This window comes from Dromiciops gliroides, chromosome 1, assembly GCF_019393635.1.
Source record: "Dromiciops gliroides isolate mDroGli1 chromosome 1, mDroGli1.pri, whole genome shotgun sequence".
Classification (NCBI taxonomy): Eukaryota; Metazoa; Chordata; class Mammalia; order Microbiotheria; family Microbiotheriidae; genus Dromiciops; species Dromiciops gliroides.
The window spans coordinates 634631975-634654219 of NC_057861.1; the positions used below are offsets into that span (position 1 = coordinate 634631975).

Here is a 22245-nt window from a genome sequence, read left to right on the forward strand (position 1 = left end):
ACTTACAAGCTGTGTGACCCTGGGCAAGTCACTTAACCCTCGTTGCCCCACAAAACAAAAAAACAAAACAAAACAAAAAAGAAATGAATTTGAACACAAGGATAGCCCCTTGCCATGGGAATGTTAAAAGTTCTATCCACTTATGGATACATGGGAACGCATACTCATTGGTAACTGAAATGGAGCTTCTAAATAAGTGGCAAATAATTAGCCAAGTTAAAAATTAAGTCATAAAGTTTAGTCAATGCTAGATTCCTGGACAACAGTTAGGACATCTTAAAGACAGGCTTCCAGGAGCACATAGCCTAATGTTGCCATATTGGGCCCTGGTGTGACTTTAGCCTGGAGGTTAGTATCCTGGATCAATATTGCTTCTTTTAGGTTCTAATTTTTTCTTGGAAGGCATCAATAGACTTACTTAGCTTATGAAATCTTATCATTTTAACAATGGAAATCATGCCCCTACTGACCTCCACAGTGGCCAAGATAAAACTCAGAGTAGAGTCAAAGCCTTTGCTGTCTATAAGGCAGAGTTTGCCAGCTCTGGATTCAGATCCATTATGCTATTCACTCATTACGTGTACAGCAAACACTGCTAAGTCAAAAATGGCTGTTGATAAGATACTTACTTATCTAAGGTCCTGGAATCATCAGTGTATTCAGGAAGGTCATTTAAATCACTGGGTGAGGCAGACATCTTATCCAATGTAATTGGCAAAGACTGACCATCTTTTCCTACCACCTCAAGTCCTGTCAGCCCTAGGTAATGCATGTCACCCCAAGAGGCTGTGAAATTAAGTTGAAGGCCTTAAACACAAATAAAAATTGCCAGTTAGTAACCTGAGGCACCAACAGAAATGTCCTTAAAATGAAAATAGGCAGATTAATGATTTGCAAACTCTACATTCTACTAATTTCTAGACACAAAATCAAGGGAATGCTTATTAAATACCTGACTAGACATGGCACTACAATAGGTAGTCCATCCTCAGGAAGCTTAGCATCTGAGCTATAACAGCATAGATACTGATTCACCCAGAGTCAGTAAGCAAGGAAAGTCCTAGCTTTTCTTCTCTCAGGCCCCCTTGATGCCATTTAGAACACCACCTCCCTGCTGTTGACAGTATCTCAGGAGAGTCATTAACTTACCCAGCAGGATCTAGTTGAATACATCTCAAACCAAGACACTTTCCCTGATATCTGCACTGCATTTGACTTCCTGGTTACAATACTCTATCCTGGTCTACATAACTCTTCCACCTCTGGAATACACATGATTTCCTTACCTGTAAAATGAGGGTGCCAAACCTGCCCTACCTACTTCAGGAGGTGGTTGTAAGGGTCATATAAGAAAATGGACATGAAATATGTTGTTAACTATAAAGTGTAATACATATATATATATGTATATATCTATGTGTACAAGTATATAATACTATATCTATGTGTATTGAGTATATAATACTCAAGTACACTGTATATTTGTGCAATTATTAACAATAGCTATAAAATGATGACAATAGGGGCTGAGCCAAGATGGCAGAGAGAAGCCAAGAAGTTGCCTGAGCACTCCCCATTTTCCCTCAAAAATGTTAAATCAAGCCTCTAAATGGATTCTGGAATGAAAGAACCCAAAAAAGATGGAGTCAAACAATTTTCCAGCTTGAGATACCTCAGAGAGACATCAGGAAAGGTCTGTCTTACTTGGGTAGAAGGGGAGTGCAGCCCAGTGTAAGCAGTGTCCAGGATAGCTATTAGGAGGCACTTAGCTGCAGCATAGATCAGCAACTGAGGCCCCATGGTCCTATCTCAGCAGACTTGTGGCAAAGCAAGCCAGCTATGAAGCCTCTAGCCCCAGCAGAGAAGGCAAATTACCAGTCTGGGAACCAGGCACAATAGGTGCAACTAGGTCAGGACAAAGCAGTGCAGTGGGCAAACTGTGAGTCCCAGAGACCTCAGCACACAAAGCCAGTGAACAGGCCCCTGACCCTTAGTGTAAGAAGCTTGGGACAGTAGACCCTGTGCCACAAGAGAAGAGTTCAACTTTAACAATCACAAAATAGGCTAAAAATGAGCAAAACCTAGAAAAAACCCAGATCATAGAAAGTTATTATGGAGACAGGGAATATCAAAATATAAACTCTGAAGAGGACAATGTCAAAATGACTACATGTGAAGCCTCAAAGGGAAAAATGAATTGGTCTCAAGCCTAAAAAAGCCTTCTTGGAAGAGCTCAAAAGAGGTTTAAAAAATCAAATAAGAGAGGTAGAAGAAAAGTTGGGAAAAGAAATGAGAGGTATGCAAGAGAGTCAACAGAGATTGTAGCAATTTATCACCAGGATAATACACTATGACCAGGTGGGATTTATACCAGGAGTGCAAGGTTGATTCAGTATTAGGAAAACTATCAGCATAATTGACCCCATCAATAACAAAACTAACAGAAATCATCTGATTATCTTAATAGATGCAGAAAAAGCTTTTGACAAACTATAGCATCCATTCCTATTAAAAACACTAGGAGGGCAGCTAGGTGGCGCAGTGGATAGAGCACTGGCCCTGGATTCAGGAGTCCCTGAGTTCAAATCCAGCCTCAGACTCTTGACACTTACTAGCTGTGTGACCCTGGGCAAGTCACTTCACCCCAATTGCCTCACAAAAAACACCAAAACAACAACAACAACAACAAAAACACTAGGAAGCATAGGAATAAGTGGATTTTTCCTTAAAATTATAAGTAGTATATATCTAAACCATCAGCAGATATTATATGTAAGGGGGATAAGCTAGAAACTTTCCCAATAAGATCAGGGGTGAAAAAAGGATACCCATTATCACCACTACTATTCAATACTGTACTGAAAATATTAGCTTTAGCAATAAGAGAAAAAAAAGAAATGAAGGGAATTAGAATAAGCAATGAAGAAACAAAACTAGCACTCTTTGCTGACGATATGATGGTATACTTAGAGAACCCTAGAGAATTAGCTAAAAAACTACTTGAAATAATTAGCAATTTTAGCAAAGTTGCAGGATATAAAATAAACCCACATAAATTGTCAGGATTTCTATATATTTCCAACAAAGCCCAAAAGCAAGAAATAGAAAGAGAAATTCCACTTAAAATAACTGTAGGCAATATACAATATTTGGGAGTCTACCTGCCAAGACAAACCCAGGCATTACATGAACACAATTAAAAACACTTTCCAAACAAATATTCAGATCTAAAAAATGCTCTTGAGTAGGGCAAGCCAATATAATAAAAATGAAAATTCTACTTAAATTAATTTACTTATTCGGTGCCATACCAATCAAACTACCAAAAACTAACTTTAGAGAGTTAGAAAAAATAACAACAAAATTCATCTGGAAGAACAAAAGGTCAAGAATATCAAGGGAATTAATGAAAAAAAATGTAAAGGAAGGTTGCCTGACCAGATCTAAGATTATATCATAAAGCAGCAATCATCAAAATTATTTGGTACTGGCTAAGAAATAGAGTAGCAGATCAGTGGAATAGGTTTAGGTACACAAGACAAAGTATTAAATGACTATAGGAATCTATTTTTTGATAAACCTAAAGACTCCAGCTTCTTGGATAAGAACTCATTATTTGACAAAAACCGCAGGGAAAACTGGAAAACAGTATGGCAGAAACCAGGCATAGACCAACATCTCACACTGTATATCAAGATAAGGTCAAAATGTATACATGATTTAAACATAAAAGGTGATACTATAAGCAAATTAGGAGAACAAGGAATAGTTTATCTGTCAGGTCTAAGAACAACATTATAAAATGCAAAATGGATAATTTTGGTTATATTAAAAAAGTTTTTACATAAAACCAAAGCAATCAAGATTAAAAGGAAAGCAGAAATCTGGGAAACAATTTTTACAGCCAGTATTTCTGATAAAGGCTTCATTTCTCAAATATAGAGAGAACTGAAATAAATGTATAAGAATATAAGTCCTTCCCCAATTGATAAATGATCAAAGGATATGAAGAGGCAGTTTTCAGATGAAGAAATTAAAGCTATCCATTGTCATGTAAAAATGCTCTAAATCACTATTGATTAGAGAAATGCAATTCAAAACAACTCTGAGGTATCACCTTCACACCTATCAGATGGGCTAATATGATTGAAAAGGAAAATGATGAATGTTGGAGAAGTTGTGGAAAAACTGAAACACTAATGCATTGTTGGTGGCATTGTGAACTGATCCAACCATTCTGGAAAGCAATTTGGAACCATGCCCAAACGGCTATAAAACTGTACATACCCTTTGATTCAGCAATACCACTACTAAGTCTAAATCCCAAAGAGATCATAAAAAAGGAAAAAGGACCCATATGTACAAAAATATTTACAGTTTCTCTTTTCGTGGTGGCAAAGAATTGGAAATTGAGGGGATGCTCATCAATTGGGGAATGGCAGAACAAGCTATGATATGAATATAATGGAATACTATCATGCTATAAGAAATGATGAGCAGATGGATTTCAGAAAAACCCAGAAAGGCTTACATAAAGTGATGAACAGAACCAGGAGAACACTGTATATGATAACAGCAACATTGTGCAATGATCAACTATGATGGACTTAGCTCTTTTTAGCAATGTAATGATCTAGGACAATTCCAAAAGACTCATGGTGGAAAATGTTTTCCACATGCAGCAAAAAAACTATGGAGTCTGAAGGCAGATTGAGGCATAGAATATTAACTTTTTTGTTGTTTTTGCTTTTTGTTTTTTTCTTGTTGTTTTTCCCTTTTGTTTTCATTCTTCTTTCACAAAATGACTAATGTGGAAATATGTTTAACATGATTGTACTGTATAACCAATATCAGACTGCTTGCTGTCTTAGGGACGGGGGAGAGAAAGAAGGGAGGGAGAAAAATTTGGAACTAAAAATCTTACAAAAATGAATGTTGAAAACTATATTTACATGTAATTGGATAAAAATAAAATGCTATTAAGAATAAAAAAATGATGAGAATAATCTTTTCACAGACACAGAATTTCTAGAGATGGAAATTCAATTAACATTATATATTAAATGCTTACTATGTGCTAGGCACTGTGCTATATGTTGGGGATACAGAGAAAAAAACAAAATAGTCCCTCCCATCAAGGAGCTTATATTCTACCATGTAATTGTAATATGCACAGAAATAAGTAACTACAAGGCAGGAAGTAATACAAGGTAGAGTAAAAGAGAAATTAGTCAAAGTGCTAGAGGAATATTTGAGGCAAGCTTCACAGAGGACAGAACACCTGACTCAGGGCTCTTATCTAGTTCAACCTCCCTAGTCATTGTATAGACAAGGAAATAGGAACTGGAAAAGACTAGCCCAAAGTCACAAAACTTGAGGAAATCCCTTAGTGGTCCCAGTTTCCTCTACTAAGTTTATGCTCCACTCTCCTACACAATTACTGTTATTCTTGGGCACTAATACTTCATGGTGCAAAAGAATCATAAACAAATACAATGGTTTCAAAGCTCATTTGAAGAGAACAATGCTTTTTCCTTATTTTATCACAGGAGGTCACATGAAAGGAATTTCTGACCTGTCCATGATCATAATCATAATAATTTTTCCCCACTGGCAAAATACTCCTCAGTTACACTTTAATTTTGTGTCATGCTATTGAACATTATTATTCTCCTTTTACTTTAATATCCATATTCCATATTGATTTTACCCTAGTGTATCAATTAGTATTTATTCAAACCGAGATTCATTTTATTATTTCTTGTCCTTATTTCAAGTATCTTAGGTCCTTTTCTATACTTCATCATCACTAGTATTTGCAAAACTTCCAAAATTAGTATCATCTGCATATTAGCAAGTCTTAGGTGTCCTCTTTCAAAATACTAATAGGTCAGATCGTTTTAAAAATCCCTAACACCAACCCCCATGTCACCTTATTAAACTACTCTCTCCAATGAAGCAAGACAATAAAGATGATTCAAGCCTTAGAAAGTAGAGTAAGTGAGAAAAGTTCAAGAGCCTGAAATTGACCTGAAGAAGATAATGTTAGAATGAACCATCTTCAGGATCCAGTGAGGGGTGTTATGTAGAAAATCATGATGAGCTGTTTTCCATTTCTACTGAAAAAAGTATCAGAGCTATTGGGCTTAGGCTAGAGATGGGAAGAGGAAGGGAGCGAGCAAGATTTAAATTAGACACCAGTGTAAAGTTCCAAAATGTAAGGGGTTTGACTCATTGTAAAGAAATAACTGAGAGGGATTGTATGCCAGTTGGCAAGGATTACAGTAAAGAGAATGGATAAGAGATAGAGATAAGTAATAGGTTGTGTGGACCTTGTTGAAAAAGAAATCAGAAGCAGCAAGAATGAAGACTTATGACCTTGGACAAAAAGCAGCAGAAATGTTGAGGTCTCTACCTAACTAAGAGGAAAAGACCTGCTCAGAAGGGTAAGTCATACCTTGGAAAAGAGGAAAGAAGGGAAAGGAAAATACACAGTGTGTTTATAGGAAACTATCATATTGGGCAAATGCCAGAAGGCAGGAGCCATTTCTTAGTCATCTCAGAATTGCCCTGATAGCCTCATCCTGCCTTGGGTCTGGCACACAAGAGACACTCATTGTTCTATTTTTTTTAATGAATGAATCAGTTCATTTAAGTCAACAACTAATTGTTCAATGCCCTACACACTATGCATAGGACATTATATCAGGTACTAGAGATAGCATGCTGGAAAAACAAGCCTCTGTCCTCAAGAAGTTTTCAGTCCAGTGTGGGGAGGGGAATGAAATGTGTACACAAGAAACTATAAAACAAGTTAGAAAATGGGTAAATGTAAAGAAGACATCAAAGAAAGGAATCTGAGAAAATCTGGAGAGATGATTCCTGAATAAGTATGGGGCCTAGAGTTAAAATAAAAATGAAATATCATTTCTAATTTGGGGTAGAGAGTTGGCTTTAAGGATAAGGTAACATTTAATGGAACCTTGAAGGAGGGATTTCAACAGCTGGAGATCAGGGGTGGATGGGAAGTAGACAAATTATAAACATGTATAACATGTAAATATAATTATAATAAAATAATAGCATCGAAATGAATTTATTATTATAAAATACATTTATATGTTCTATGTGTCTGTTTCCCTTCATTCTAAAAGCCTATATACAGAACTGCCTATCCGAGGAACCTTTAAGAATACAGTAGAAAATTATCTGGAATAGTCTTCAAGTAAATTTCTAACCCATGTGATAGCATCATATGCTTGCCAAGATGAATTAATTTTTGAAGTGAAACTTCACTTACTGTATCAAATCACAGAATTAAACTCCACTAAAGATCACATATATAGCAACTCTTTCACTTCTTTTCCCCATTATTTTGTAATTTTGGCAAAACACTATGCTGCTAGTGGAGCATGACTGCTCCTTTACAGCCCTCCCCTGCTCCTTTCTCCAAGTGGTTCTATTATCCAGCAGGTATTTTCACACTATAAACAAAGCCCGAAGCAATAAATACAGATCATTAAAAAATAAAATCTAAAGTTAGTCATTAAACAAATATTCACTTATGGTCCACTCTGTATAAAACATGGTGCTAAGTTTATAGTGAACAGAGTTGTAGAAGATACAGTCCCTGTCCTCAAGGAATTTACAATCTGGTTGGGGAGATGAAATATGTAGGGAAGAATCTATGATAGGAAGCAGCATATGATCTATGTGTTATCAGTATACAAAGGAATTTACAAAATTAGGGTCATATCAAACAAAGTACCAAACATTAAAGAATTAGACAAAATAACAACAAAATTCATCTGGAGTAACAAAAAGTAAAACATCTCAAGGGAAATAACAACAAGGAAAGGAGAAATAAAACAAGGTTTGTGGCGGGGGGTGGGGGGAGTGGGAGGTGTGCTAGCCCCACCAGATCTTAAACCATATTATAAAGCAGTAACCATGAAAACAATTTGGTCCTGGTTAAAAAAAAATAAAACATCTGGTAAATAGTACTGATTAGGGAAATAAGACAGAAAAATCAAACCTAGTGATACAGTGTTCAGTAAAGTGAGGATAGAAACCACTAGGGTATAGAGTCCCTATTCAATAAAAACTTCTGGGAAAAACATAACGCCTCTGCCAGAAGTTAGACCTACACCTTTTCTACATTCACTCTTTCCACTTCCTCTCCTCTCTTTCACTTCTCAAACTCTGTGGCCTGGCTTCTGACCTCGTCACTTTGCTGAAATTGCTCTGTCCACAGTTACCAGTTATCCCTTAATTACCAAACCAAGGGTCTTTTTTCAGTCATCTTCCTTTCTGAGCCACCTTCTGCATTTGACCCCCCCTAACCACATGCTCCTCTGGGATACTCTCTTCTCTCTGGGTTTACATGACACTGCTTTCACCTGATTCTTCCATCAGACCAAGCATTCCTCAATCTCAAGTGCTGTCTCATCATTAAGTTCATGCCCTTTGAGGGTATTCTATCCTAGATCCTCTTCTCTTTTCCCTCTACATTGTCTTAGCAACCCCAATGGATTTAGTTATCACCTCTTTGCTATAATTTTATAATAGCACTATATTATCATATTGTTATAATAATTACATTCAACTCTGCTGAGCTCCTGTGCCACATCACCAACTGCCTACTGGACATTTAAATTGGATGTCCTAGAGATATCTTACAATCAACTTAGCTAAAACAACTTATTATCTTTCCCCCTAAGCCCTCTCTTCTTCCAAACTTTCCTATTTTCACCCCCCTACCAGTACCCCAGGTTCATAACTTCAGCATTATCCTCAACTCCTAACTCTCCTTTATCCCAGGCTTTTAAAAGTGGTTGGAAATCTTGCCATTTCTCTCACATACAACTCCTCTCAACTCACACAGTATTAACTTATTTCAGGCCCTCATCACCTCTCATCTAGATTTACAGCAGGTCTCCCTGCCTCAAATTTCTCACCACTTCAGTCCATTCTACTCAATGATGCCGAAGTGATTTTCCTTAAGTACAGATCTGACAATAGGAGTCCCCTACTCAATCAACTGCAGTGGGTCCCTATTGGCTCTATATCACATGTAAATCCCTCAAGTTAGTGTTTAAAGCCTTTCACAACCTGGCCCCAATCCACCTTTGCGGCTTTACTTGATATTATTCTGATTCACACACTCTTGGATCTGGTCAACTGGCCTTCTCTCTGCTCCTCCCATATGACACTCCATTTCCCATCTCTGTGCCTTGTCATTGGTCACTGCCTGCAATCTATGCCTCTCTACCCTTTTGGCCAAGAGTCTTTTCTCTTCCTTTTGTAGTTCAAATACCATGTTCTGCATGAAGTCTTTTCTGATCTTTCCCCAACTGCTTCTGCCCTTCCTCCCAAGCTACCCTGTAAATAACCACATTGTTTACATTTATATTCATTTTATATTTATGCTAGATATATTTATATATGTACTTTCTGTTTCTCCTATTAGAATCTACTGACTAACCCTCACTAAGACCTGTCTCTTCCTTAAAGACACTACCTGCTGGGCCCTCATTTCCACCACTGTACATCCCCTCTTTTCCTTAAAGACACAGCTCAAGTACCATCTTCTACCTGAAATCTTTCCTAATCTTTTTTTTTCCTTTTATTTATTTATTTTTTTTGGTGGGGCAATTGGGGTTAAGTGACTTGCCCAGGGTTACACAGCTAGTAAGCGTCAAGTGTCTGATGCCAGATTTAAACTCAGGTCCTCCTGAATCCAGGGCCGGTGCTTTATCCACTGCGCCACCTAGCTGCCCCCTTTCCTAATCTTCTTAACAGTTAGTACCTTTCACAGGGTATCCCGAAAGTCTTAGCACAGTTTTAAATAATTAAAGCTAAAAATTGCACTAAAAATTTGGGGACATCCTATATTTACTTTATTTGTACTTCTCTTCATATTTATGCTGAATATACTTAAATACATACAATGTCATCTCTCCTATTAGAATAGAAGAGCAGGGATTTTTTCATTAATTTTATTCATATTCCTAGTGCCTGGCACAGTGCTAGGTGCTTAATAATTTTTGATTCATTGACTTGTTGATCCAAATGTGACCTATGACTTATGACACATGACCTAAATATAAGAGGTTATATCATTTAAAAATTTTAGAATAGATGAAGGTATCTTTTCCAATTATAGTTAGAGAAAGAATTCTAAACTTAAATTAATGAGGGATGGAGATGACCATAAAAAATAAAATGGAAAATTTCAATTACATAAAGTTGAAACAGTTTTGCTATAATTAGAACAGAATAAGTTAACTGGGAGAAAACTCTTTATAACTATCTCTGATACAGATTTAATCTCCAAATAATTATAAAATTGATACAAATATATAAGAATAAGGGCTATTCCCCAATAAATAAGGGGTCAGAAGATAGGAACAATAATCTATCAAGAGAAGAAATATATCATTGATTACCATATGGGAGGAAGGTTCAAATCATTAATACAGAAAAAATGTAAATTAAAAACAACTCTGAGGTTTCATCTCATAGCTATAAGTCTGATACTCTAACAAAGGATGAAAATGGCAAATACTCAAAGCACAAGAAGAAGGTACATTAAGGTATTAGCGTTGGAACTGTGAACCAGATAAACTATTTTGGAAGACAATTTGAAACTATAGCCCCAAAGTCACTAAATTTGATTTACCTTTTGACCCAGTAATACTACTATTAGGCATCTGATCCAAAGAGGTCAAAGACCTAGAGGACGAATCTATACCTACAAAAATATTTATAGCAGCACTTTCAGGGAAACAAGGATTTAGAAACAAAGTGGGTGCTTATCAATTTGGAAATATAAGAAGACTGATGATAAAGCAGGCAAGTTTCTGTTTCTTATCAGAGAAGTGATGCATGAGCAGTGTAGAGAAGAGAAGACATGGTCAATGTGCTGATTTGCTTTGTGAGACGTGTATTTGTTATAAGGTAAGGCTTCTAATGGGGATGGTGTTGGGGTAGGGAGAGGTAAGTTAATAGGATGGTACAGAGATGAAATAAAAGAAAAGATGATCAATAAAACAAAAAATACACACACAAAAACCCAAAAAAGTTGAGAAAGGGATAGAAATGACAATTCTTGTTAAATTTACAATACATTTTTAAAAAAATAAATGATATTCATAATTTCATATACAATCCCCCAATCCTCTTTTCCCCCTTCTTAGTATACTGAAACATCTGTGTTTATTGATAATTAAGTTCATAATAAAAAAAAGAAAAAATTAAGGACTACAGAGGAGAAATGGATCACTTTTGGCTGAAGGGCTCAGGGAAGCATTGAGGATATGGCATTTGAATTGGGTCTTGAAGGATATAAACTGAAGGAGATAACAACAAACAGTGGAGAAAGTGAGTTGAAAACATGTTTTGGTCATCAGGGGTTCCTGTGAGGAGGAGAGAGTAAAGGAAGGTTGGAACCATATTGTGGAGGCCCTTGAATGAGAAATTTGAAAGAATATAGTCTAGCAGAGACCCAAGGAATGATTTTGAAAAGTTGATATCTGACCTTTTCAGGTAAATCTCATAAGAATACCTGTACAGAATAAATTACAGCAGAAAATACTTTTTTTTTTTTTTTTTTAGTGAGGCAATTGGGGTTAATGACTTGCCCAGGGTCACACAGCTAGTAAGTGTTAAGTGTCTGAGGCTGGATTTGAACTCAGGTACTTCTGAATCCAGGGCCAGTGCTCCATCCACTGCGCCACCTAGCTGCCCTGAAAATACCTTTTTAAAGTGACAATTTTGCATATTTTTCAAAAAGCCATAATTATATTTACTTTAATTCTTCAGGAAAATGCTCACAAATCAGATAAAACTCTGCTTCCCTAGCAGAACAATTCCCAAGTGTAACTAGGAGAGGCAGGGAGACTAATTTCCCAGGAAAGGGCATAAGGACTCCCAGGGCTGGGGATGCAGGTACAGGAAGAACAGCTGAAATCCCTTGCCATGTATGATCATTCCTCAACAATAGAGGCAAAACTTAAAAAGGTGTATTCATTCACCAGTTAATAAATTCTGACCAAGTACATATTTTGCACCCAGGACTGTTGAAATCACAAATCCAAATGCTGAAATAATTTCATTTTTCAGTTCCTTGGTGGACTGGTGGTAAGTCAGCGCCTCTTCATTAATCAACATTCCTTCTCTAGGCCAGGCATTTTTCTAGATGTAAGAAGAAACTACACTTTGCACCACTGAGAAAATGAGTACTCACACATCCCACTGTAAACTCCTGGCTCAGGGGTTGTCAACTCAAGCAAAGGAGGACTTGAGACCAACTCTTGCTCTTGAGCCTAATAAATATAGGAAAAAGCAGCAAAAAGTCAATTCTCAAAGACTCATACCATAATTACCCAGTACATGTGTTACCCACCCTCTTGCTTATCTTTTCTGCCTAATTCTTAGCTCCTCTACCAGACTATAAGCTCCTTGAGGACAGGGACTATATCTTGTACAACTTTGCTCACCATAAGGCTCAGGAAAGAGTAAACACTAAGTAAATACCTGTTTGAATGCCAAGGACTCTCTAATGATTTTCTTTTTAAGTCCTCTGTATTGGCCAGTATGGACCATTGGACTGTAATGGCAGGTAAGGAAGCTAATGAAATAGTGGGTTGCATTAAGAGAGGCGTGGAAATCAGGACAGAGAAGTTCATACATGCTGTTATAATCTGCCCTGGAAATACATATTACTGATATATTTTATTCAGTTCTGAATGTCACATTTTAGGAAAAACGCTGATATAATAGGATCCAGGAGGATAACAGAAATGGTGAGGGGCATTGAATTCAGGCTACAGGAGGATAAGCTGAAGGAACTGGAGAAAAGAATACTTGGGATGGGGTTTGGGGGAGTGGAGGAATATGACTAATTTTTTAAGATCTGAAGGGTTGTCATGTGGCAAAGGGATTTGCTTGGCTCTAGCAGGCAGAACAAAGAGCGATGGATGGAAAGTACAAAGAGGCAGATAGAGGCCTGATAAAAGGGAAAAGGTCCTAACAATTAAAGCTACCCCAAAGTGTAATGGGCAGCCTTAAGAAGTAGTGGGTTCTCCCTTATTGGAGGTCTTTATGCCAAGGTTTATGACTACCTACACCGTAAAGAGGATTCTTCTTCAGGTATGGGTTGGACTAAATGGTTTTGGAGATTCTGTGAAATCTAATTTTGGAAATATCCACTAAATTCCTTTGATGCCTTCAATTTAGTAGGTAGGGAAACTCTAGCCTTTTTAATACTACGCTTAGAGTTCAGAAAGCCCTTGTTCAAATTCTGCCTCTAAACAGCTCTGGTACTATGGGTAAGTCCCTTGTCCTTTCTGAACCTCAGTTTCCTTATCTGTTAAATAGGGATAATAATGCCTATAGCATAGACATGACAAGGTTGTTATGAGGCTCAAATGAGATAAAATGTAAAGCATACTGCAAGCTCTAGTGCTGATATGTGTGCATTATGATCTTAGCGATTCTGTAAGCACAAAGCAGTTCCTATCCAAGTTGGAAAGACTTCATGTACAGTCCTGATGAAAGACTCTGTGTTTGCTGCCTGAAAGTAGGACCAGATAAATCAGGAAAGGCTCACTACCAGATAATAGCAGTGAAAGGTTGGGTTCATGATCCTCCTGATCATACACACTGATCAAATCATGATCATTGTGAAGTTTTGAAGCCTGTCAGGAAACTCTCTACTTTTACCTATCGGTCCTCTACTGGGAGTAATCCACAGAAAAAATGTTGTTAGATGGTTTGCCACTGACCATCTCCTACCTGATCATCTATACGTACGCCAGCTTGGGTGAATGGCCTTTCATCACCCTCCCCATCCGCGGTCTGTGGTCTTTTGAATTCTTCCTCATATCTCATATTGCACAGGGTTTCAACATCAACATCAAATGTCTCATCAGCACAGAATATGGCCTCAAGAATGTCATCATCAGTTGTGAATAATATAGTGTCTCCAAAATGCTCTGGGGCTAAAAGAGGAATGAGGACTTGGAGAATTAAAGAGATAAGGCCAACCCACCCAGTACCCAAATGCTATATAATTTTTAAAAGAAGGCTATAAAATGGAGAAAAAAATCAAAAAGCACTAATGATGTGCCAAATCTCTTCTTAATTCTTGAAAGATCCATTATTCTTCATACTTTGGGCAAACAGAATCTAACTTTGATAAGAGCACAAACCAAATAAAACAGGGGGAAGAACCATACTTCACTAGAATGGACCATTAAATATAACATGGGATACCTGTGTTTCCTACCTTTGAATGGATGAGATTGTTTCAGAGGACCTAACTACTTTCAAAATATATGATAATAATTATTAATTAGTGTAGGCAGCAAGGAGAACTGAAAAGGATTAGGTGTTCTGGATAATAGCTTTGCTATTAACTAATTTCAAAACATTGAGCCAGTCATTAAAACCCCTACACCTCAGTTTTGTCATCTGTAAGATGAGGAGGCTCAAATAGATGATGCCTGGAGTCTCTTTTGGCATTAATGTTCTATGTTTTGTGTTGCAAGTTTCCTCCTTGCTCCAACATTTCGTGTTCTATATTCTGGATCCTAAGGTACCTGCTAGATTTAGCATGGGAGAGTTGGTAACTAATGGACCTGTGAAAGTGGGATAGGGAATTTTCTCCTATGATATCCGGTGCTTTTTTTGCCCAAATTCCCAGGAAGAGAGGGGTAGAAGTTCCATTTAATGTTCTTCTGCATATACTATACCTCCTGTTAGTGTTCCTGAAGCCTTGGCAATTTCTCCTTTAAATATGCACTGTTCATCTAATAACATTATGATATCTTTTACTCCACGAAAAGAATGTATCCGTGACTTATTATAATTCCAAACTCTAATCATGGCAACTTGGCAAGGATGTACAAAGTCAATATAAATATAATGAGATTTGCCAGGGGTAAAGGGGGCCAACCAAAGATGCATATCATCTTGGGTCCTATGCACACCATCAGTGAGGTTGGTGACTACACGAGGATCTTTGCCATAGACTGGTAAAATGTTAATGTCAGGAGGTTCGGCTTTTATGTTAGAAATTTGGACAGGCTCTCCTTTGGAGCTAAAAATTTCAATTCCATTAAGGCCAACATAGTGTCTGTCTCCCCAGGTTGATTTGATGTCAATAACTAAGTGTTGTCCATGAGGCAACACCGGAATTTTAAAATCACTCTCATCGTCCGTATCCATGGAATAATCTTCCTGCCCTTTCAATAACTCCTGTTTTCCTTCCTTTGTCGCTGATAGTTGTTCCCCATGTCTACTAATCTTCTGCTGCTGCAGGAATTCATCAAAGATATCACCCTGAAATTCCATGTTGGATATGCGACCCCGGTGAGAACGATTGAAGGCAGTGAGGGAGTTCCAGGACTCCTGTAGAGTGTGTTCTTGTTCACTGTGCCACCTGGATCGAGTCATCTTTGTAGATATGATGGGAAAGGTGTCCTCTAGAAAAGAGAAAAAGTAAGATTTTAAGCTCTTCTAATGAAATGTGGGAATGTAGCAACCGAATGGAGACCCTTAGGTACCAAATGGGTTACTTATGAGCCATTCAAGAGATTACAGAATTCCTCCTCAACCAATAATTTACAGCTGCTGCCTTTAGTTCTTCATCAACCACTCTTTCCTTAACTCTCTATAATATGGTGGTTTTTTACTCCCACCACTTTGCTAAAAGTGTTCTAAAACCGATGTAAATGACTTTTTCTTAGCCCTCATCCTTTTTTGAACTCTCTGAGTGGCAAGACAAAAGTCAAGATGACTTTTATGACTGCTAGACATTTTGACATAGATGTCACATTACCACCTCCAACTCAACATGTCTAAAATCAAACATCTGAACTTCCCTCTGAAATCCCTATTTCTCCGTTAATTTTTCCATTTTCTATTTTCTGTTTTTTCCTTTGGTAAATCTTATCATTTACCTTGTCTTCTCTTATTCCCAAACTGTCACATGTTGTTGGAAGAAAAAATGAAACTGCACTGACTAGGTCTACTAAACCTAATTAGACCTTTCTGTCTAGCTGACTGTTATATCCCCCACAAAGACGATTCTAAATCTTATTTTCTCTCTTCACTCCTAATTCTACTCTCTCCTATTTTATTCTTAGCAGAAGATTTCCCTGCTATTTTAGTTAGATCAATGTTCTCTCTGTTACTCTATTCTATTCTTCTGCCCCTCTCAATTTCCTTTTATTATCTTCTCCTACTTCATTCTAGTCCCAAAATAAGGAGTCAGCTTTCCTGCTTGCCAAAGCTAACCCCTCAACATGTATATTTTCAGTCTCAACCTCTCCTACCTCTTCTGTAACCCTGTTCCAGAAACAATGCCTTCTCTCTCATTCATCTTTAATCTCTCCCCCTTTATAGGTGGTTTCCTTCTCCTTAGTCTACTAAACCAGACAAGAGACAGTTAGGTGGTGCAATGGATAGAGTGCTGGACTTAAGAGTCAGGAAGACCTGATTTTAAATCCTGCCTCAGATACCCACTAGTTGTGGTGACCCTAGGCAAGTCACCTAATCTCTCTCAGGCTCAGTTTCCTGAAATTACTAAAATGGGAATAATAACAGCACTAATCTCACACAATTATTTCAAAAATCAAATGAGATACTATATTTAAAACTTCAAAGTGCTATTTTTGTAAATTCTAGCTGTTGTTATTAATATTAAATTATTAATAACAACACCAAAATTTAATAATAATTAATAACAATAAGTTCTTTTCTTCTCTATTCAAAAAACAAAACAAACTCTTCCTTTGGCTCTCCTACCTCTTAGGGTTACTGTTACTCTCCTTCCTGCACACTGTAAGCTCGTTTGCTCCTCACTCACCCCAACATTTTGTACCGACTCCAAACACTACTGCTCTATGAGAAAGAGCTCTCTCCCAAGTCACCACAAACCTGATAGCTAAATCCATGGACATTTTCTATCACCATCTTTGAATCATAGGATCACAGATCTAGAGCCAGAAAGGACCTCAGAGACCACCTTCCTTAACCACTCTGCCATGGTCAACACTGTGGATCACATCTATCTTGACAGGTTGTCTTCCCTTGGCTTCCACAGTATAGTAATCTCGTGGTTCTCTTGCGCCTCCTCCTGCTTCTTCTCTGTCTTCTTTAATAGCTCTTTACTATAGGTGCTTAGATTTTGTCCTTGGCCCTTCCTCCTCTCTCCTTGCTCTAAATAATATTTTTGATGAGCCCTCATATCCCCATGGTTTCAATACTATGCATTTACTTCAGACCCAGGTGTGTAATCTTGGAGTCATTTTTGAATCTTCCCTCTCCCTCACCAGACACATCCAATCAACTGCCAACGAGCCCTATTGATTCTATATCTTTGTAATATCTCTTTTGCTTCTTTTTACTCCCACAATAACCAGAGTGGTTCAGGTCCTCATTTCTTTTTGCCTAGATTAATATAATAGCCTCTACACTGGTCTGTCTCACCACTTTCTTCTTCACAATGATGCCTTGGTAATTTACCTAATACACCACCATGATAATGTTACTTCTCTACTCAAAAATCTTCAGTGACTGTCCACGGATGATTACATACTGAAAAAAAAGTAAAATCTCCTGTTTTAGGCATTCAGGGACTTCTACAGTCTAAGACCAATCTATTGGTATGATCTTATAATAATTTCTTTCATGTTATATATATATATATATATATATATATATATATATATATATATATATATATTCTAGCCAAACTGAATCCCTCTCTCCTATGTTCTTAGCCTTTCCTCTCCTGTCAATAGCATTTTTCTCCCACCATCTTCCTGAACACACCTCCTCCTCTGCTGAAGTCTTCCCCTTCTTTCAAGGCCCCACAGAGGTATCACTTCCTCCATGAAGCCTCTGTGTTCTATATTACTCCAGGTAAACATGATCTCTACCTCTTTAATGTTTTCATAACACTTTGCCTCAACCTTTCCACACTTATTTTGTATTTACCTACCATTAAAGTCATTAGTATATATCTTTCTGTTATTGTATGGTAATCTCAATGAAAGCAAAGTGTGTGTGTGTGTGTGTGTGTGTGTGTGTACACACCCATATATATGTGTACACACATATATTTAATCTAGGTATCTTCAGTGCTTTGCTTACAATAGGATTTTAGTGAATAAATGTTGAATTCTGGCTGCTAAGACTCAAAAATCATCTTTAATGATAGTTCGGTGTCTTTGTCTTTTCCTCCACACTTATGCATCCTGGTGATTATTCTCTCTCACACCTGTTCTGTTCTTTCAATTCCCATTAGCCAGCCACCCACTTAATTTAGGCCCTTAGGACTTCAAGTCTGACCTGTCGTGACAAATTCACTAGTTTTCCTGCCTTCATCCTACACACTATTATCAGATTAATAATTTAAAAAACCCTTCTTTGATAACATTCCCTACTTGCTAAAATAGTGCTTCCCACTCCCATTGAAAAAAAAAAGTCTAAACTTCTCAGTGTGACATGCAAGGCTCTCTACAATCTGGACCCTATCTTCATAACTCATACTGCCTTCCAGAGAGAACCTTCCATTTTAACCAGGGTGGTTTACTCAGTGTTCACCTAAGCAGGCTTTATGCTGTTCTACCCCTGTGACTTTGCGTATACTATTCTCTCTGTTGAAAATGCCCTCCCCCCCACCAAAAAAAGAAAGAAAATGCCCTCCCCTTCCACCTCCACCGATTAAAAATATTCCCACTACTCTTTGGCCAAGTCTCCCATTACTTAGATCAACTAATTCTGAAATGATCTCTCTTTCTCTTAACTTTTATATCCCTTGTGGTGCTCAAGTGACACTTATCACACATCATTTGGGGCCACAGTTATTTACAAACATGTACTAACTCCCCCAACGGGTTACCAGCTCTTGGAAAGCCAAGTCTAAGTCTTCTATGTCTTTGTATCTCCTGTAGTGGTTATTACATAGTTCTTGTCAATAAACACGATCAAGAAACATTAGTTATTTATACCAGGAAACACCATGATTTCTCCATCCTTTTGTCTTTTGCCAGAGAAAGAGCCTTTATATCTTTGTATCTGGCAGGTTCAACTTCTTATATGGATTTTTGTGATTTATGTTCATTATTTTCAGTTTCTATAATTTGATTTCTCCTTAGTGAAATGAATGGCACACAGAGAATAAGAACATCCAATACCGAATACATTATGCATCAATCAGATGGCCTGTGTATTTGGGGGCCAAAGCTTTTGTTAGCTTTCTGACCTACTAATAGGATCAATAATGAACTCTAAGAGCCAGAAGGAATGTTCATCAATCAGGCAAGCAACCAACAAGTTTTTATGAAGCACCTACTATGTATGAAGCACCATGCTAAGCTCTAGGGTTCCAAGAACAAAGAATGAAAGAATTCCTACTTGCAAGGATATGGGAAAGATCAGTACATATATACATAGATATGTGTATACATGAAGAATAAGGACAAAGATATGTAGACAAATACATTGTTGTTGTTGTTGTTGTTCAGTCGTGTCTATTTGTGACCCCATTTAGGGTTTCCTTAGCAAAGATAGTGGAGTGGCCTGGAATTTCCTTCTCTGGTTCATTTTATAGATGAGAAAACTGAGGCAAACAGGGTTAAGTGACTTGTTCAGGGTCACACAGCTGGTAAGGGTTGGAGCGCAGATTTGAACTCAGGAAGATGAGTCTTCCTGACTCCAGGCCCAGCGCTCCATCCACTGGGCAACCTAGCTGCCCTAACAAATAAATATCAAGTAATTAAATACAAGGTAGTTTGGGACTCAGCTGGGAGGGGGAAGTGGGGAGCACAGATCAGAAAATTCTTCATGTAGAAATTGGTGTTTAAGTTGTATCTTGAAAAAAGAGGGGAACTCTACAAGGTCATGAGGGAATACACTGCAAGCAGACATGATGTGGTCAGTGCAGTCATTCACTTTTGGAGACTCTAAGGCCTGGACTATTTCAGGAACTTGCCCAAGGATAGACGGGTAATAAGTATCAAGCCAGGATTCCATCCCGGATTCTTTGGCTCCAAATCCAGTACTCTTCCCACTTCATCTGTAAAATGAGTGATCTATAAAGTGTCCCCTTTAGTTATCAAATTTTATGACCCTATAACTTGAGAATTTAAATTCCATGATAATGAAACTATTTTAAGGAAAATCTCTCTGTGTAACAAAAAGGTGAGCAGCAGAAGGCAGTCTAAAAACAACTTAATTCTACCTAATTACGGAGTCAGAGAAGCTCGGTTCCAATTCCGCTTTAGAAGCTTACTACTGTTATGACCTTGGGCAGGTCATGAAACATGACTAGGTCTCAGTTTCCCCACTATAAAAGCCCCTCGTTGGACCAGATGGCCTGTGGATTCCCTTCCAGCTCTAGAGCTCCTAGGAATTCAATGATCTACAATTCTTTGAACAATTGATATGACTCTGTGATCCTCAAAATAAAGAGTACATTCCTTCCACAAGCATTTAGCCCCTGCACTGTGGCATCTTAAGGGATATGACTTGTGTGTAATGGGTAATTTATAATTTCTAAATACCTTTCCCTTTTGTTATCATGGCCTTCCTAACAAATGCTAAATCCCAAAGGCTCTTAATATGTCATTGAGCCTTTGAGTAGAAATGACTGGCCATAAATTAAAATGAGACAAGGCACCTTGTACTTCATCAGATCAGAATAATAGCAGCCCCCAATGAAACCCCAAGGAGTTCTTGTTTATGTTTACCAGGAAAGCTAATAACTGCCTGACTCTTTGGGAGGTGAGAATCTGACAGTGCCTCTGAACGGGTCTCAAATATAAACATAAATTAAGCCAGCTCTCAGTGGATTTAATATCCTTTCTTCTTTTCTCTCAAAAGATCTGAATTGTGTGTGTGTTAATAGTGCTTGAATCAATCCAGAATGATTCTTTGTTCTTACCTTTACTGGTCAGACCTTCATCTCCATGATTACTGTTGAAAGCATCCTTTCTGGAACTCCTCCTCCCACTGATAGGGCGCTCCGGGCCATAGCGATCCTTATTTGAAAGTAGGTCAAAAATGTCTAAGTCATCAATGTCCCCTTTCTCAGTTCTTGCCTGTAGCCTGTCACTTGCAATGGCGCTGCGGCTACCGGCTCGTCCTTGTTCCCGTCGTAGGCATTTGTCATTTTCCTCATTTTCTTCAGGAAATTCTTTAGCGATGTCATCTGGTTGTATTTTGACTTTTAAATCAAGAGGCTCCTCTGGACTTAGCCAAGGAGGTTTCTGTTTCTTGCCTTCTGGCTTCTTATCTTTCATTTTGGAAAAAGACTGTAACCAAGGTGGGGTTTTACTAAGAGGCTGAGAGATTTTTCTGCCTGTGAGTTTTTCTAATTGCTCTGTTACGCTGAGTTCATCATCAGAAGGGTATTTCACAAGAGAGGATTCTGGAGGGTCACTTGGTACATCAGCCATGGAGACAGGAGCAGATAACACTTTCAAGTCCTCCTCTAACTCAGACAAATTGTCCTTGGTGCAATTAGTAGAGTTCATCTTTATACCAAAGATATTTCCATGCAAGGAGGCCTTCAAATGTGATGAGGTTCCATCTGGCTGTGAATAATTGAAACCGAATTCCTTGTCACCATCTGTGCCAATAGTCCTGCATGTGTCTTTGCTTTCTTCCATATCAGGATTAGCAGAGTTCTCCTGTCCATCATTTTTAAGGTCAACTATGGTGCTACAATCAGCAACCCGCTCTCCACTGCCTTTTTCTAACTCTCCATCAAATACAAGGTTTTCGTTGACATAAAGCTTCACTTTTTTTGCACCTATGTCAAGATCCTGAAAATATAAAAAGAAATGAAGATTTGTGGTATCAAGTTTCTGCATCACGAGGTTCTAGAAAAAGAGGTGATATTGAGAATTGAGAAACATTAGACATGATAGTTTTATGACATAATATTACAGTTTATTACTGATAAATTTCACTTCTATATAAACTATTTACTCTGTAAATCAAAGTACTAAAATACCAGAAATACCTATGGCCTTATTTTTTTAAAAATGCAGTGTAATGTGATAGAAAGGCAACCAGGAAGCCTGAATTCCAGGCTCTACTAAATAGTTTAGTTGGAAAGTCTTTTACCTTCTCTGAGCCTCAGTTTCCTCATTTGTAAAAGGAGATGGTTGGATTGGATGATCTCCAGCACCTCCTCCTCTGGGTCTAAGATTTTACCAAAGCCTTTGC

At 37.8% G+C, this 22245-nt stretch overlaps 1 protein-coding gene across 2 annotated transcripts in view; it reads right to left on the minus strand.

The window, feature by feature from the left end:
- Positions 1-22245, minus strand: part of LOC122736134 (katanin interacting protein) — a 205190-nt gene that overhangs the window by 30676 nt on the left and 152269 nt on the right. For both annotated transcript variants that reach the window (XM_043978179.1, XM_043978180.1), the window contains exons 17-21: positions 20957-21839; positions 14757-15488; positions 13798-14003; positions 12248-12326; positions 630-807 (exon numbers count right to left, since the gene is read on the minus strand). In XM_043978179.1, the coding sequence (XP_043834114.1) occupies positions 630-807; positions 12248-12326; positions 13798-14003; positions 14757-15488; positions 20957-21839 (2078 nt within the window). The remainder of the gene's footprint in view (positions 1-629; positions 808-12247; positions 12327-13797; positions 14004-14756; positions 15489-20956; positions 21840-22245) is intronic.